At 34.0% G+C, this 14,377-nt stretch overlaps 1 protein-coding gene across 1 annotated transcript; it reads left to right on the forward strand.

Annotated features, from left to right (window-relative positions):
* Positions 1–298: 298 nt before the first annotated feature.
* Positions 299–1,976, forward strand: LOC130828633 (protein ALP1-like). The gene is made up of 4 exons (XM_057694598.1): positions 299–376; positions 566–1,090; positions 1,172–1,397; positions 1,474–1,976. Exons 1-4 carry the CDS (start codon positions 299–301, stop codon positions 1,974–1,976), a joined length of 1,332 nt encoding a protein of 443 aa, XP_057550581.1.
* The last annotated feature ends 12,401 nt before the right edge of the window (positions 1,977–14,377 follow it).

Consider the following 14,377-nt stretch of genomic DNA (forward strand, 5'->3'; position numbering starts at 1 on the left):
ATTTCTTCTTTGTCCTAAATCCTTTTTCTGCTGCTGTTTTCGTTTTCGTTTTTGTTGCAAGATTTCATTTTTTCAGCTGCTGTATCTTCGTTTTCGTTTCGTTCTCCTAAATCTGAGTATTATTGATGCTTTAGCTGTTGACCCAAATTGATGCTTGAATCTTGTATCGTGTTGATTGTTGAAGCAGTATTGGTGCTTGAATCTTGTTGCTGTTGAAACCAAATCTGAGTTCACTGTATTGATGCTTGTTGATGCTTGTTGATGCTTGTTGATTTCCCATTTAACTTGATGCTTGTTGATGCTTATTGATATCCAAATTAAATCTGAGTTCACTGGATTTGTTGTTTTTGCTTCTGGAACTGATATCCAAATTGATGTTGTTTTAGAAACTTGGGATTTTAGAAATTGGGATTATTGATGTTGTTTTAGTATGATAAAAAATTGGGATTTTAGAAACTTGATTATGTATCATTGTTTGTTTGTTTGTTTGTTTGGTTTTCAAGAATACATGGAAACAAGGTGCTTGGTACTTCTTTGATGTTCTTATTGATGTTCATTTGTACAGAAAATGGCTAGCATTGTTACTTCTTTGAAAAGGAAGAGAAATTGGGACTATATTCGGTTCATAGTTACTATGATTAATTGTGTTGTGTTGCTACATTTGATGTTGTACTCGATGAGAAAAACTATATACGATTCCCATTATGTTAAGCTTAATAAAAAAACTAGGAGAAAAATGAGATTGCACAACTTGAATAGAATGATTAGAGAAAGTGACACTTTGTGTAGGAACTATTTTCGTATAAATCGATACACATTTGGTGTTCTTTTAGAGATGGTTAGAGATATTGGTGGATTAAATGAAACAAGAAACACATGTTTGGAAGAGATGGTTGCGGGTTTCTTATACACATTAGCTCACCATAAGAAAAATAGAATGATGGGTGCACATTTTTATAGAAGTGGTGAAACTATTAGTAGACAATTTCATGCTTGTTTGTTAGCAATCTTAAAGTTACATGATATTCTTCTTAAGAAACCAACACCAATACAAGAGGATTGCAACGATGAAAGATGGAAATATTTCAAGGTAAATAAAAACCAACACTTTAATTTGAGATAAAATGGAGAGACTATTACATATTGTAAAGTGATATTGTTTGTTGTGTAGAACTCATTAGGTGCCCTTGATGGTACAATGATTCTAGTGAATGTTCCTTGTGATGAGCGATCCAAATATCGGACTAGAAAAGGTACCCTTGCTATGAATGTATTAGGAGTATGTTCACCCGAGATGGAATTTATATATGTCTTACCTGGTTGGGAGGGGTCGGCACACGATGGTCGGATTCTTCGAGATGCTATTTCTAGGCCTAATGGGTTGAAAGTTCCAAAAGGTAATTTGATTGACGTACTAGATTTTATTTGAGATTAACTTAGTAAGAGAGTAATATTTTTTTTTAATTTGTCAAGGTTGTTATTATCTATGTGATGGAGGATATACTAATGGAGAAGGATTCCTTGCACCCTATAGAGGGCATCTTTATCATCTTAGAGAATGGAATAATGGCCCCCGACAACCCCAAACCGCCGAAGAATATTTCAACTTAAGGCATGCAAAAGCTAGAAATGTGATTGAGAGATGCTTTGGATTACTCAAGGGAAGATGGGGGATTCTTAGAAGTCCTTCTTGGTTTAGTTTACAAACACATGGTCGAATTGTACTTGCTTGTGCTTTATTACATAATTTGGTAAAGAGATACATGCTTGCAGAATTTGATGATGAGGACTTGTTTGAGGAAAATGATAGTGATAATAATGATGGTGATGATAATGATGGTGATGTTAATGAGGAAGATGATGTGGAGTACATAACCTCCATTGCTGTAACCGATCCATGGACGAATTTCCGAAATACAATGGCCCAATATATGTTCAATGATTGGAGGGCTAGACAACGCAGACTTACTTTGTGATGTTATTCATTTTTATTTAAAACCTTCATTTCTTGTATTTGAATTTCAGACTTGTATGTTTATTTCTTGTTGTTGGACCTCTTGAGTTTTGATGATGACTACACTTTATTTAAGCGAACATGTTTTTAGAGATTGTGCAGGTCGATATCCGGTCGTGATAATGATCGTTGATAGTACCTATGATTTAGCTTATAGAAACGTACATGTCAAAAGGTTTCAAAAGAGGTTAGGAGAAGCATATCGCTTGGGATGTAAAATGGAGACAGCAAATCTACTGTTCCCAAGTTGGATGTTCTAGCTAAACTGAAGTCTGGAGACAGCACACTGTTCCTGAGCTGAAGGTTGACTACGTTGACTAAAAATTCTAATTATCATATTTTAATTATTATTTTTAGTTAATGTATTTAATAAAATTAATTTGTTGCAGTAGTAATTTATTAAAATTAATTGGCAAATCGTTTTTCTTAAAAAAATGAATTAACGTCCTTATTTTCCTAGATCCTTTATTTTAGGATCTATTTTTAGTAAATATTGGATTTACTAAAAATAGAATTAGTGGTTGTTGAATGGGTCTTAGCTATCTTCTTAACTGGTTTTTATTCCTAAAAATTAGCAAGCAACCATTCCCACTAAGATTAACCGTTTCTATTAATAGCAAAAACGTTCCAGCCATTAATTTGGGGAACAGGAACAGCTATTGAAGAAACTGCTGCTTGAAGGGAACAGAAGACAGCGGTTATTTTTGTCTGGTTTGACTTAGTCAAATAACCGTATGGCTGCATTATCCACATTACTCCCATGATCTTTTGATAATGGAATAATGGATTGGAATATTCCTTATTCTTAGGGTTTTTAGCTCTATAAATAAGAGACTCGGTTATTCTTCAAAACTCGCCTTAGTATGAGCCATTAAATCATACGTAATTTTGGGAGAATTTTTTACAAGAAAATTTTGTTTTTAAAATGCCAATTAATTTATAATATTTTCTTGTGCAACTCATTGATTTTATTTTTAGAGAATTTTTATCCTTTGTAAGGGTTTTTGAGAGAATTTGTAATTAGACTCGGGTGAGTCTAAGGGGAAATTAGATAGCTTTTAATGAAGCTAGAGAAGAGATTAGCTTTGAGTAAAGCTAAGGAGAAAGCTTCTAGTGAAGCTTGTGGTGAGAATTAGCTTTTAGTGAAGCTAAGTTTGTTGCTTTGAGTGAAGCAATTTAAGAGAGAAGAGTTGGCCTAGTTGATGCGCTTCGAGTGAAGTAAGATGTTTAATGTAATTGTAACGAGTTGCCTTAAACATAGTGGAGAATTTAGAAATCCCAAGGGGTCGTGGTTTTTCCTTCTATTTAAGCCTAGAAGGTTTCCACGTAAAAATCGTTTGTCTCTTTTAATTATTTCGCTCTAAGTTTAAGCTTTATTTATTTTATTCAATTCCGCAAAAACAGGGCAAAAACGCTTAAACTAGTAACAACAACAATTCACCCCCCCCTCTTGTTGCTGTTCCCGTTCCTAATTGAGTCTACAATTGGTATCAGAGCCCTGTTCCCAGTAGATCAGGAAACCCTGAGGGCAGAATCCTGGTGTTCCCGAAAATGTCAATTATGAACGAGCGAATGGAAGAAGGGTATTCTACTCAAAGACCAACCATGTTCGATTGAAAATTCTATAAATAATGGAAAAATAGGATGGAGATCTTTATCAAAGCGGAAAATTATCAAGTTTGGAGAGTAATCGAAATTGGAGATTTTGAGGTAACCACTACTAACTCCAACAATGAAATTGTTCTCAAACCCGCAACAGGTACATATTTCTAACTCATTTTATTTTCATCCATCCAAATTTAGTAAAAATAAATTAATAGAGTTGCTAAAGGAGACACAAGCTAAACTTGAAAATTGTAATGTTAAGTGTCTCAAATTAGAAAAGGAACTCAAGGTAAGCAAAGACCATGTCTCCTATATAAACACCTTTAGATATGATGTCCAAAACAGATTTTTCGGTTTGTTGGACCTAAACATAATCCTAAAGGAAAGTATGGAGAGAATTAAAAAGGAAAATGTTATTCTTAATATTGAGTTATCACAATACAAATTATTAGGCTTAAATGAAGAATTGAATGATGCATCTATTAAAGATTTATGCTATGATTTTCAAAATTTAAAATTAAATCAGGAATCCGACCGTAACAATGATGACAAGCTTGAATTAAGTTCAAGAGAAAAAGGGAAAATCAAAATTACTCCCAAATGGATTCAAGATGCTAAAAGTAAAAATTCAAAAGGCCTAAAATATTTTAAGAATAACAAGAAGAAAAAGGCTTACGTTGATCTCCCTAGCGACAGGTTCTGTTCCTTCTGTGGAGGAACTGGTCATCTGAAGGACCAGTGCACCAAAAGGGAACAGTACACTGTCTCCAACAGAAACTATGTCGATAACATTCAGATTAAGAAAAATGATTCATGCAAAATCGACAAGGAACCCAAGAAAGTCTGGGTTCCTGTAACTAACAATTATTTTTTTCAGGTCCAAGTGAGGGGGAACAGCTCATGGTATCTCGACAGTGGGTGTTCCAAGCACATGACGGGTGACAAATCTAAGTTTCTCTCACTTGAAGCCTATGATGGGGGAACAGTAACCTTCGGTGACAATATGAAGGGTGAGATAATAGCCAAAGGAAAAGTTGGAAGGTCATGTTCCCATGCTATCGATAATGTATTTTTAGTCGAGGATTTGAAACATAACTTACTAAGCATTTCTCAATTTTGTGATAAGGGTAACTCTGTAAACTTTACTTCTGAAAAGTGCATTATTTCTAGGAATGACACTGGAGACATCATTCTTGAGGGAAACAGAAAAGGGAACACTTATGTAGTGGACCTGGACACTGTTCCCGGAAACAGTCTAACGTGTCTAAGTGTTATAGAAGACGACCCACTTCTTTGGCATAAGCGTCTAGGTCATGCTAGTTATTCATTGATTAATTCATTAAGATCTAAAGACCTAGTTAGAGGACTACCATCTATAAAATTCCTTAAAGATGAAATATGTGATCCTTGTGCCAAAGGAAAACAAGTAAGGTCATCTTTTAAACCAAAGAATGTTGTGACCACCTCAAAAACGCTTGAATTATTACACATGGATTTGTGTGGACCTATGAGAATACAAAGCCGTAGTGGCAAGAGATATGTGTTTGTTATTATTGATGATTATAGTAGATTTACATGGACTTTATTTTTAGTTAGCAAAGATGAAGCCTTTAATGAGTTTGTCTCTTTCGCTAACAAAATACAAAAATCTACCAATAATCAAATTGTTCACATAAGGTCAGATCATGGTAAAGAATTTGAAAATTCAAGCTTTATGAGTTATTGCAATGAACATGGAATAAGTCACAATTTTTCCGCCCCTAGAACACCACAACAAAATGGTGTTGTAGAAAGGAAAAATAGAACTTTAGAAGAAATGGCTAGAACTATGTTAATTGCTAGTGGTTTACCTAGAAATTTTTGGGCCGAGGCTGTTAATACTGCATGTTATATTTTAAATAGAGTATTGATAAGACCAATCACTTCTAAGACACCTTATGAATTGCTTAAAGGTGTTAAACCAAATATTTCCTATTTTCGTGTGTTTGGATGCAAATGTTTTGTTCATGTGAATGGTAAAAGAAACATAGGTAAGTTTGATGAAAGAAGTGATGAAGCAGTATTCCTCGGTTACTCATCACATAGTAAGGCATACAGAGTTTATAACAAAAGAACAATGAGTGTGGAAAAATCCGTTCATATAATTTTCGATGAATCTAACTTTTCGACAAGTGAACAGGAAACAAGTAATATTAAAATAGGTCTTGCAAACTTGGAAGATGATGATGAAGGAATTAAAGTGCAAGATCAAGGAACAGAACAACCGGTTCCAGCAGAAGCAGAAAGTACTGATCAAGTTCAGGAACTGCCAGAACATCAGGAACAGCAGACTGTTCCCAATCCAGCTGTTCCCACAGATGAGCAGAACAATCCAGTAGCTGAACATAATGTTAATCAAGCTGATGAACCAGAACATGCTACTGTTCCCACAAGAGATTTTGTGCCAAAACCTTGGAGATATCAAAAATACCATCCTCTTGATTTGATTATAAGTGATTTGAATAAAGGAACACAAACTAGATCTCAAATAAGAAACTTTTGTGCACACTTTGCGTTCCTATCATCACTCGAGCCCAAGAATCATGAAGAAGCTCTAAAGGATTCCGAATGGGTTGTAGCCATGCAAGATGAATTAAATGAATTTGAGAGAAATAAAGTGTGGCACTTGGAACCCAAACCGAAACACAAGAAGGTAATTGGTTTGAAATGGGTATTTCGGAACAAGCTAGATGAACATGGAACAATTGTTAGAAACAAAGCAAGACTCGTGGTTAAAGGATATAATCAACAAGAAGGTATTGATTACACGGAGACTTTTGCTCAAGTAGCAAGGTTAGAGGCTATCAGAATCTTAATTTCTTTTGCTGCATTTATGAACTTTAAATTATATCAAATGGATGTGAAATGTGCTTTCTTGAATGGTTTTCTTGATAAAGAAGTTTTTGTTGAACAACCGCCTGGCTTTGAGAATACCTCTTGTCCTGATCATGTCTACAAGCTTGATAAAGCCCTATATGGCTTGAAGCAAGCTCCTAGGCAATGGTACGAAAGACTTTCAAAGTTTTTGATTCAAAATAACTTTATAAGAGGAAAAATCGACAAAACCTTGTTCTTTAAGAATAAAGGTTCTAATATTTTGGTTGTTCAAATATATGTTGATGATATTATTTTCGGTGCGACCAATGAACTATTGCGTAAAAAATTTGCTAACCTAATGAGTAATGAATTTGAAATAAGTATGATGGGAGAACTAAACTTCTTCCTTGGGTTGCAAATTAAATAAACTGAAAATGATATTTTTATTCATCAACAAAAATACATCAAAGAACTTCTTAAGAAATATGGACTAAACAATGCTAAAACCAACCATACACCTATGGCTACAAGTGTTAGATTAGATGAAGACCCAAATAGAACAACTATTGATCAAACTATGTATAGAGGCATGATTGGCTCTTTATTATATCTAACTGCTAGTAGACCCGATATTGTTTTTAGTGTTGGTTTATGTGCTAGATTTCAATCCAATCCTAAAGAATCACATCTCACTGCAGTTAAACGAATTCTAAGATACTTGAAGGGAACAGATGACTTGTCCTTATTTTACCCTAAAAGTGATGTTTATGATTTGAAAGGTTTTAGTGATGCAGATTATGCAGGTGATCTTGTAAATAGAAAAAGTACATCAGGTATGGTACAATTTCTTGGCTCATGTTTAGTTTCATGGAGTTCCAAGAAACAAAACACTGTTGCACTATCCACTGCCGAAGCTGAATATGTAGCAGCAGCAGCTTGCTGTTCCCAAATGCTTTGGATAAAATAACAGCTAAGAGATTTTGGTATTAAGTTTGATTGTGTTCCTATTTATTGTGATAATACCAGTGCCATATGCATTTCAAAAGATCCAGTGCATCATTCTAGAGTAAAACATATTCACATTAGACATCATTTTCTTAAGGACAACGTCGAAAATAAAAATATTATTGTCAAGCATGTTAATACAAACGAGCAAATAGCTGATATCATGACAAAGCCGCTTCCAAGGGAACAACATGAAAAGATGAGATTAGAACTGGGCATGATTAAGTTGAATTGAAGTAAATGATAAATGTGATCCTTAAAGACAAAATGGAAATTTGAAAAAGACGATCAACCACAAAAATCTTGATTGAAAAATCAATTATTGAAAGAATCAGGTACGCACTATTTAAAAGTATATACTGTGAGTGCTCTTATGATTGCATGTTTGATTTGATCAGATTGTAGTAGCATAAAATTTCCATTTATCTTTTATTTTCATAAAATTTTTTTCTTCATTAAATATATATATTTATCCAGCAATTTTTTTTGATTAAGAAGTGGGAGTTAAATCATCATAGTTCTTCACTAAATTCGTCTGTTTCCATTTCACATTTTGTGTTCATATGCACGAATTAAATAAGGAACTTGAATTACCTAAACACACGTCCCCTCACATGCATTTTATACTCTCTCTCACGTCAAATCCTTCACTTCATCATCAATTGCATTTTACCCCCAAAACCGTCTTCAACCTAGCTTTTCTTTCTCTTGAACTTTCAAACCACCATGAAAACAAAGAATCAAACCCCATAAATGAAACAACCCACACCTCTTCAAGTCATCTATCCAACACCACTCACTCCTAAAACTGAGTCTTCATCAAGAAAGCAGCAGGACACACCTAATCCTTCTGAAGTGCATGAAAGTTCGAAGCGCAAAGGAGATGCTACAGTGAGGAAATCATCCTCAAAGAGGGCAAAGGTTAATGTTAAGGTATCTGCTGAAGAGATATCAAAAGAAATGATTGTTGGTTTCGGGCTAGACAAACAATGGTATAAATCTAATTTCCTTCCTCAATTTCACGCCATTTTGCAAAATCAATGTTGGGAATCTTTAATGGCAGAACACTATTGCAACCCAATGAACCCCAACTTGATGCGCGAGTTTATTTCAAATTTTTCTTTTGACCATAGAGTCTGTACTAGTGAAGTAAAGGGGATCAAAATTGAATTTAATAACTTGATTTTAGGAGGGTGGTTAGGTGTTCCCTCCACTGGATTTGATATATATGTTGTTGGATCAAAAATTAATTTTTCTGGTATAAATGAGAAGTCAGTTTGGAAGTTTTTAGGGTTGAATGAGAAAAAGGGAAAAGTTAGTCATAATGTGCTATCACCTATGCACAAACTGTTGTACAACATAGCAAGAAGATTCATTTTGCCTCGCACATCCAAAAGAAGTGAGGTTAGTCTTAGAGATGCTACGTTAATCTACTGTCTGGCGAACAACATCAAGATTAATTTTCCTTCTTTAATGATTTGTCATTTAAATGATTGTATTTTTAAAAGGAATGTGTTAGGGTATGGTGGACTGTTGACCTGGATTTTTAAGAAATTGGGTGTTCCTCTTGATGGTCCAAACTATCCCATGGGTCCAAACAACAAAGTGGGTGTAAAATGTTTTAAAAATTTACACCTAAGATTAACTGAAAATGGGACCCTTGAGAACATTTTTGAACAATCAGAGGACACCAATGAAGAAGAAGAAGTTGAAGAAAATGTTGAGGAGGAGGAAGTAAATAAGGAGGAACAGGAGCCTGTTCCCTCTGCCACTGAGAAGGCAGAGGGGCATTCTGAGGAAGAAGAACAGGAGGAAAACTCTTGTAAGGGGGAAGTAGAAAAGGAACTGGTGAAGGTTGCTGTGGAGGAAGAAGAAAAGAAAAATGAGAAGGGTTCTTCACCTGGTTTAACACCTAGGAAGAGTAGAAGGCTAGCTTCTAAAGGAAAGAAACCTGTTGTTGTTATTGATGATGACTCTACCTCATACACAACAGCACAACCAAGCCATCCTTCCTCACCTAGACCTGCCACACCGTCATTCCATAAACCATCACCACCACAATCACCAATACGACCATCTTCACCACCTAAGTCACCTATACCATCACCATCACCTGTACCCCCTTCACCACATCAAGGTTTAGGTGACACTACAGTTCCCACTGACCCTCTAACCTCCATTCTCCTGAAACTCAATGATTTGCAATCAAGCTTCCTTGTGTTTAAAGATGAAATTCGTGTCTCTATAGCCTCACTATCTGCTCAAATGGACCAAATGGAAGCACGTTTAGGGGCCAAACTGGACACAGTAGAGGTGGAGACAGAATATGTTGATGATGAAGCTCCTGCAACTTAATTTCTCCTTTTTCATTCCTTCTTATTTGTTGCAACTATCACTCTCATTAAACAATCTTTTTATGTTTTTCATTTTGTACCAGCTGGGGTACTGCTTAATACACTGAATCATATTTTCTTTTTGTGCTACTTAATATCTGTTATTTTCATCATTGTTGATCATGTTTGCATTCATTGGTACTCGCTTTTAATTTTTGCATCCTTATTCTCTCTTTGACTATAACTATATGTTTAGTGCTGTGGCTTGATTGCTCCAATTCTTTTTGAATGATGTAAAATGGGGGAATATTTAGCACAAACTTAAATAATGCTTGAGTATGCTTAGCTCTGATAATATCTATTATGTTGGACTGTAGGATTAAGGTTATGATTCATGATCTAAGGCTGTTTGGCTGTGTGCTGCTGATGATTGTTTATTGCTTGTTTATTGCTTGCTGATTTTGCTGTGATTGTCAAAGTATAGTTAATCTATTGTCAGTATATAGTTAACACCTTTTGTTAATGCTTAATGCTCTGATGCTTATGATCAAGATTGATTTATATTGCTCTGATAATAGAAGTTATTTGATGAACTGTTGCTCTGATGACTCTGATGATGAATTGTTCTAATAATTGTTTTGAATGTTCTGTTGATAGGAGTATAAGATATATGCTCTGATTATATGATTAATTGTTCTGATTTCAAAGTTATTACATTTGAAATACTTAGTGATTTATGTTAACAATTATTGGAAACTATTTAAAAACATATATTTTATATTTTGTTTTTATACTATATAGAGTAATTTGTTTTTAATGTATGCTTGGTAAATTATATTGTAACGATTTAATTTACTAAGTAATGTAGAGTTGTTTTAATCTCGAACATGCTCTTCAATATTGGTTTTACTCTATTTTGTTTTTAAGTTTGTTTGAAAAGTTTGTCATCATCAAAAAGGGGGAATTTGTTGGACCTCTTGAGTTTTGATGATGACTACACTTTATTTAAGCGAACATGTTTTTAGAGATTGTGCAGGTCGATATCCGGTCGTGATAATGATCGTTGATAGTACCTATGATTTAGCTTATAGAAACGTACATGTCAAAAGGTTTCAAAAGAGGTTAGGAGAAGCATATCGCTTGGGATGTAAAATGGAGACAGCAAATCTACTGTTCCCAAGTTGGATGTTCTAGCTAAACTGAAGTCTGGAGACAGCACACTGTTCCTGAGCTGAAGGTTGACTACGTTGACTAAAAATTCTGATTATCATATTTTAATTATTATTTTTAGTTAATGTATTGAATAAAATTAATTTGTTGCAGTAGTAATTTATTAAAATTAATTGGCAAATCGTTTTTCTTAAAAAAATGAATTAACATCCTTATTTTCCTAGATCCTTTATTTTAGGATCTATTTTTAGTAAATATTGGATTTACTAAAAATAGAATTAGTGGTTGTTGAATGGGTCTTAGCTATCTTCTTAACTGGTTTTTATTCCTAAAAATTAGCAAGCAACCATTCCCACTAAGATTAACCGTTTCTATTAATAGCAAAAACGTTCCAGCCATTAATTTGGGGAACAGGAACAGCTATTGAAGAAACTGCTGCTTGAAGGGAACAAAAGACAGCGGTTATTTCTGTCTGGTTTGACTTAGTCAAATAACCGTATGGCTGCATTATCCACATTACTCCCATGATCTTTTGATAATGGAATAATGGATTGGAATATTCCTTATTCTTAGGGTTTTTAGCTCTATAAATAAGAGACTCGGTTATTCTTCAAAACTCGCCTTAGTATGAGCCATTAAATCATACGTAATTTTGGGAGAATTTTTTACAAGAAAATTTTGTTTTTAAAATGCCAATTAATTTATAATATTTTCTTGTGCAACTCATTGATTTTATTTTTAGAGAATTTTTATCCTTTGTAAGGGTTTTTGAGAGAATTTGTAATTAGACTCGGGTGAGTCTAAGGGGAAATTAGATAGCTTTTAATGAAGCTAGAGAAGAGATTAGCTTTGAGTAAAGCTAAGGAGAAAGCTTCTAGTGAAGCTTGTGGTGAGAATTAGCTTTTAGTGAAGCTAAGTTTGTTGCTTTGAGTGAAGCAATTTAAGAGAGAAGAGTTGGCCTAGTTGATGCGCTTCGAGTGAAGTAAGATGTTTAATGTAATTGTAACGAGTTGCCTTAAACATAGTGGAGAATTTAGAAATCCCAAGGGGTCGTGGTTTTTCCTTCTATTTAAGCCTAGAAGGTTTCCACGTAAAAATCGTTTGTCTCTTTTATTTATTTCGCTCTAAGTTTAAGCTTTATTTATTTTATTCAATTCCGCAAAAACAGGGCAAAAACGCTTAAACTAGTAACAACAACAATTCACCCCCCCTCTTGTTGCTGTTCCCGTTCCTAATTGAGTCTACACTTGTATTGAATATTTGTTGGTTCATTCCATTTTTATATACATGCAATTTTGTTTACTATGATCAGTATAGTTCAATTTTATTTATTTGTATTGAATGTTATAGAGGATGGATGAAAGTAGTGCTAGTGGAGGTGGAAGGGGAAAAAACAAACGATTTTGGACTGCCCAAGAAGATAAGGCTCTTGTGGAAGCCTTGTCAGAGTTAGCTGTTGATCCTCACTGGAGGTGTGAAAATGGATTTAGAAGCGGCTACATGGTTCGCTTAGAGGAGCTCATAGGTAAGGCTCTTCCTGGTTGTGGTTTGAAGGCTCTGCCACACATTGATTCTCGACTTAAGACACTTGTAGCCAAGTTTAGGGCTATTTCTCAAATGTTAAATACAAGTGGATTCGTCTGGGATGATGAAAAAAAAATGATTTCTGTAGATCGGGCTGTTTATGACGAGTATTGCAAGGTATGCCAACCTTTGTACATTTGACATTGTTTACTTTGAACAGTATGGTTCAATTATGTTTGAGATTGTTGGATGATGTTGTACATTTGAATGTTTGGTTCAGAATCATTCGAATTGCAAAAACCTGTTTCGAGTTTCATTTCCGCACTTTCATGAACTAATGAATGTTTACGGCAAGGATTACGCTACCGGAAAACCAGCTGAAGATTATGTTGAAGCAATACAGAATTTGCAAAACGTTGCCCCTCCACAAGTTACACTTGATTCAAGTGATGATGAGGGAATTGATGCTAGTGGTAATGCCACTCAAACTGTTACTTCTCCTCCTGCTAAAAAAATAAAGACTGAAAAAACTTCTAATAAAAGAAGTAAGAGAGGAAATGCTGGTGAAGGTAGTTCTAATGAGTTGGCTAGCTTACAAGCATTCATGAAAGACATGAATGTTCATCTTTCAACTATGGCAAATGTGATGGCCCGCACTGATGATCGTGAGCAAAAAGTAGTTGAACAGACTAAGAAAGTGTTAGAGGAACTACTATCTTTTAATTTAGAAGGTGTAACTCCTAACCAAGTTTTTGAAGTGGCTAACATTCTAACCTCACAACTAAACAATCTCCTCATATTTTCAAAGTGTCCCGACGCTTTGAAAAGTGATTATGTTAAGAGTCTTCTTGGAGGAAATAGTAATGCTTAGATCTAATGTTGTGATTCCATGAATAATTTTGAAAAGGACTAGAACACATTTCGTATGTATTTTGATCTACAAACAAGTCATTATATGTAATTAATCGAGCTACGTTGTTATTATTTAGAGTTATGTTTTTTCAAAAAATAATTTTTTCAAGTTTATCATATAACAACTACTTATTTTTGGAGAAAATATAAAAGAATTTAAAAAATCAAATTTTGATTCCTTAGCTTGAACCAAACAGTCACAAAGGGAATCATTCAGCAGTTCATTCCGTTTCCTGAACACAACCAAACAACTATGCTAAATTAGGGGAATTCATTCCTTTCTCCTTCATTCCCTTTCCTGATTTCATTCCCATTCCCTTGTGCGAACCAAACGGCCCCTTATTTTTAATCATTCTTTAATTAATCAAAATAGTTTCTATGTATATGTCACCTTAATATTATGTTTGATATTTTTTAATATTACAAAAAAACATTTAAGAGTACTAATTTATGTTAAAAAATAAAAATTTTTTTAGAAGTCATTTGTAATTTTATTTTATTTTTGTTTGCATTGCAATCATACTTTAATTAAAAAAGTAACCACATTCTAACTTAGAATAACAAATGGTTGAGGATCCATGGTTGAAGTGGTTAGCTTAAAAAAAACCATCCAGTTATTGTCCTAACTTTCAACACATAAGTCACAACCTTCCCCTAATACCCGAAATATTTTCTAAGTTTTTTTTTTTTTTTTTTTTTTTTTTTATCAAATTCCTAAACGAGTTTATTTTCTTAGGTAATTAATTTAGTTGGCTATAATTAGCTATAAATATATGATGTAAGAAATTCCTTTCGTACCACACATAATTGTACAATCTGTTCTGCACCCAATAAGTTTATTGGTTAAACTTCATTTATTTTATATCACAAAATAAAAGGTAAAATATTAATTACTATTTTTATTTCATGTTGTGTTTTTTAAACACAACATCTAACTATTTAAGTAAATAATATTAAT

This window comes from Amaranthus tricolor, chromosome 12 (assembly GCF_026212465.1).
Source record: "Amaranthus tricolor cultivar Red isolate AtriRed21 chromosome 12, ASM2621246v1, whole genome shotgun sequence".
NCBI lineage: Eukaryota > Viridiplantae > Streptophyta > Magnoliopsida > Caryophyllales > Amaranthaceae > Amaranthus > Amaranthus tricolor.

Bases quoted from the DNA above. Each gene is read 5' to 3' on its own strand.
- LOC130828633 (XM_057694598.1), top strand. From the start codon at position 299: ATGCTTATTGATATCCAAATTAAATCTGAGTTCACTGGATTTGTTGTT. The intron at 377-565 runs GTTGTTTTAGAA...TCATTTGTACAG, and splicing joins GAACTGATATCCAAATTGAT to AAAATGGCTAGCATTGTTAC. The intron at 1,398-1,473 runs GTAATTTGATTG...TAATTTGTCAAG, and splicing joins TGGGTTGAAAGTTCCAAAAG to GTTGTTATTATCTATGTGAT.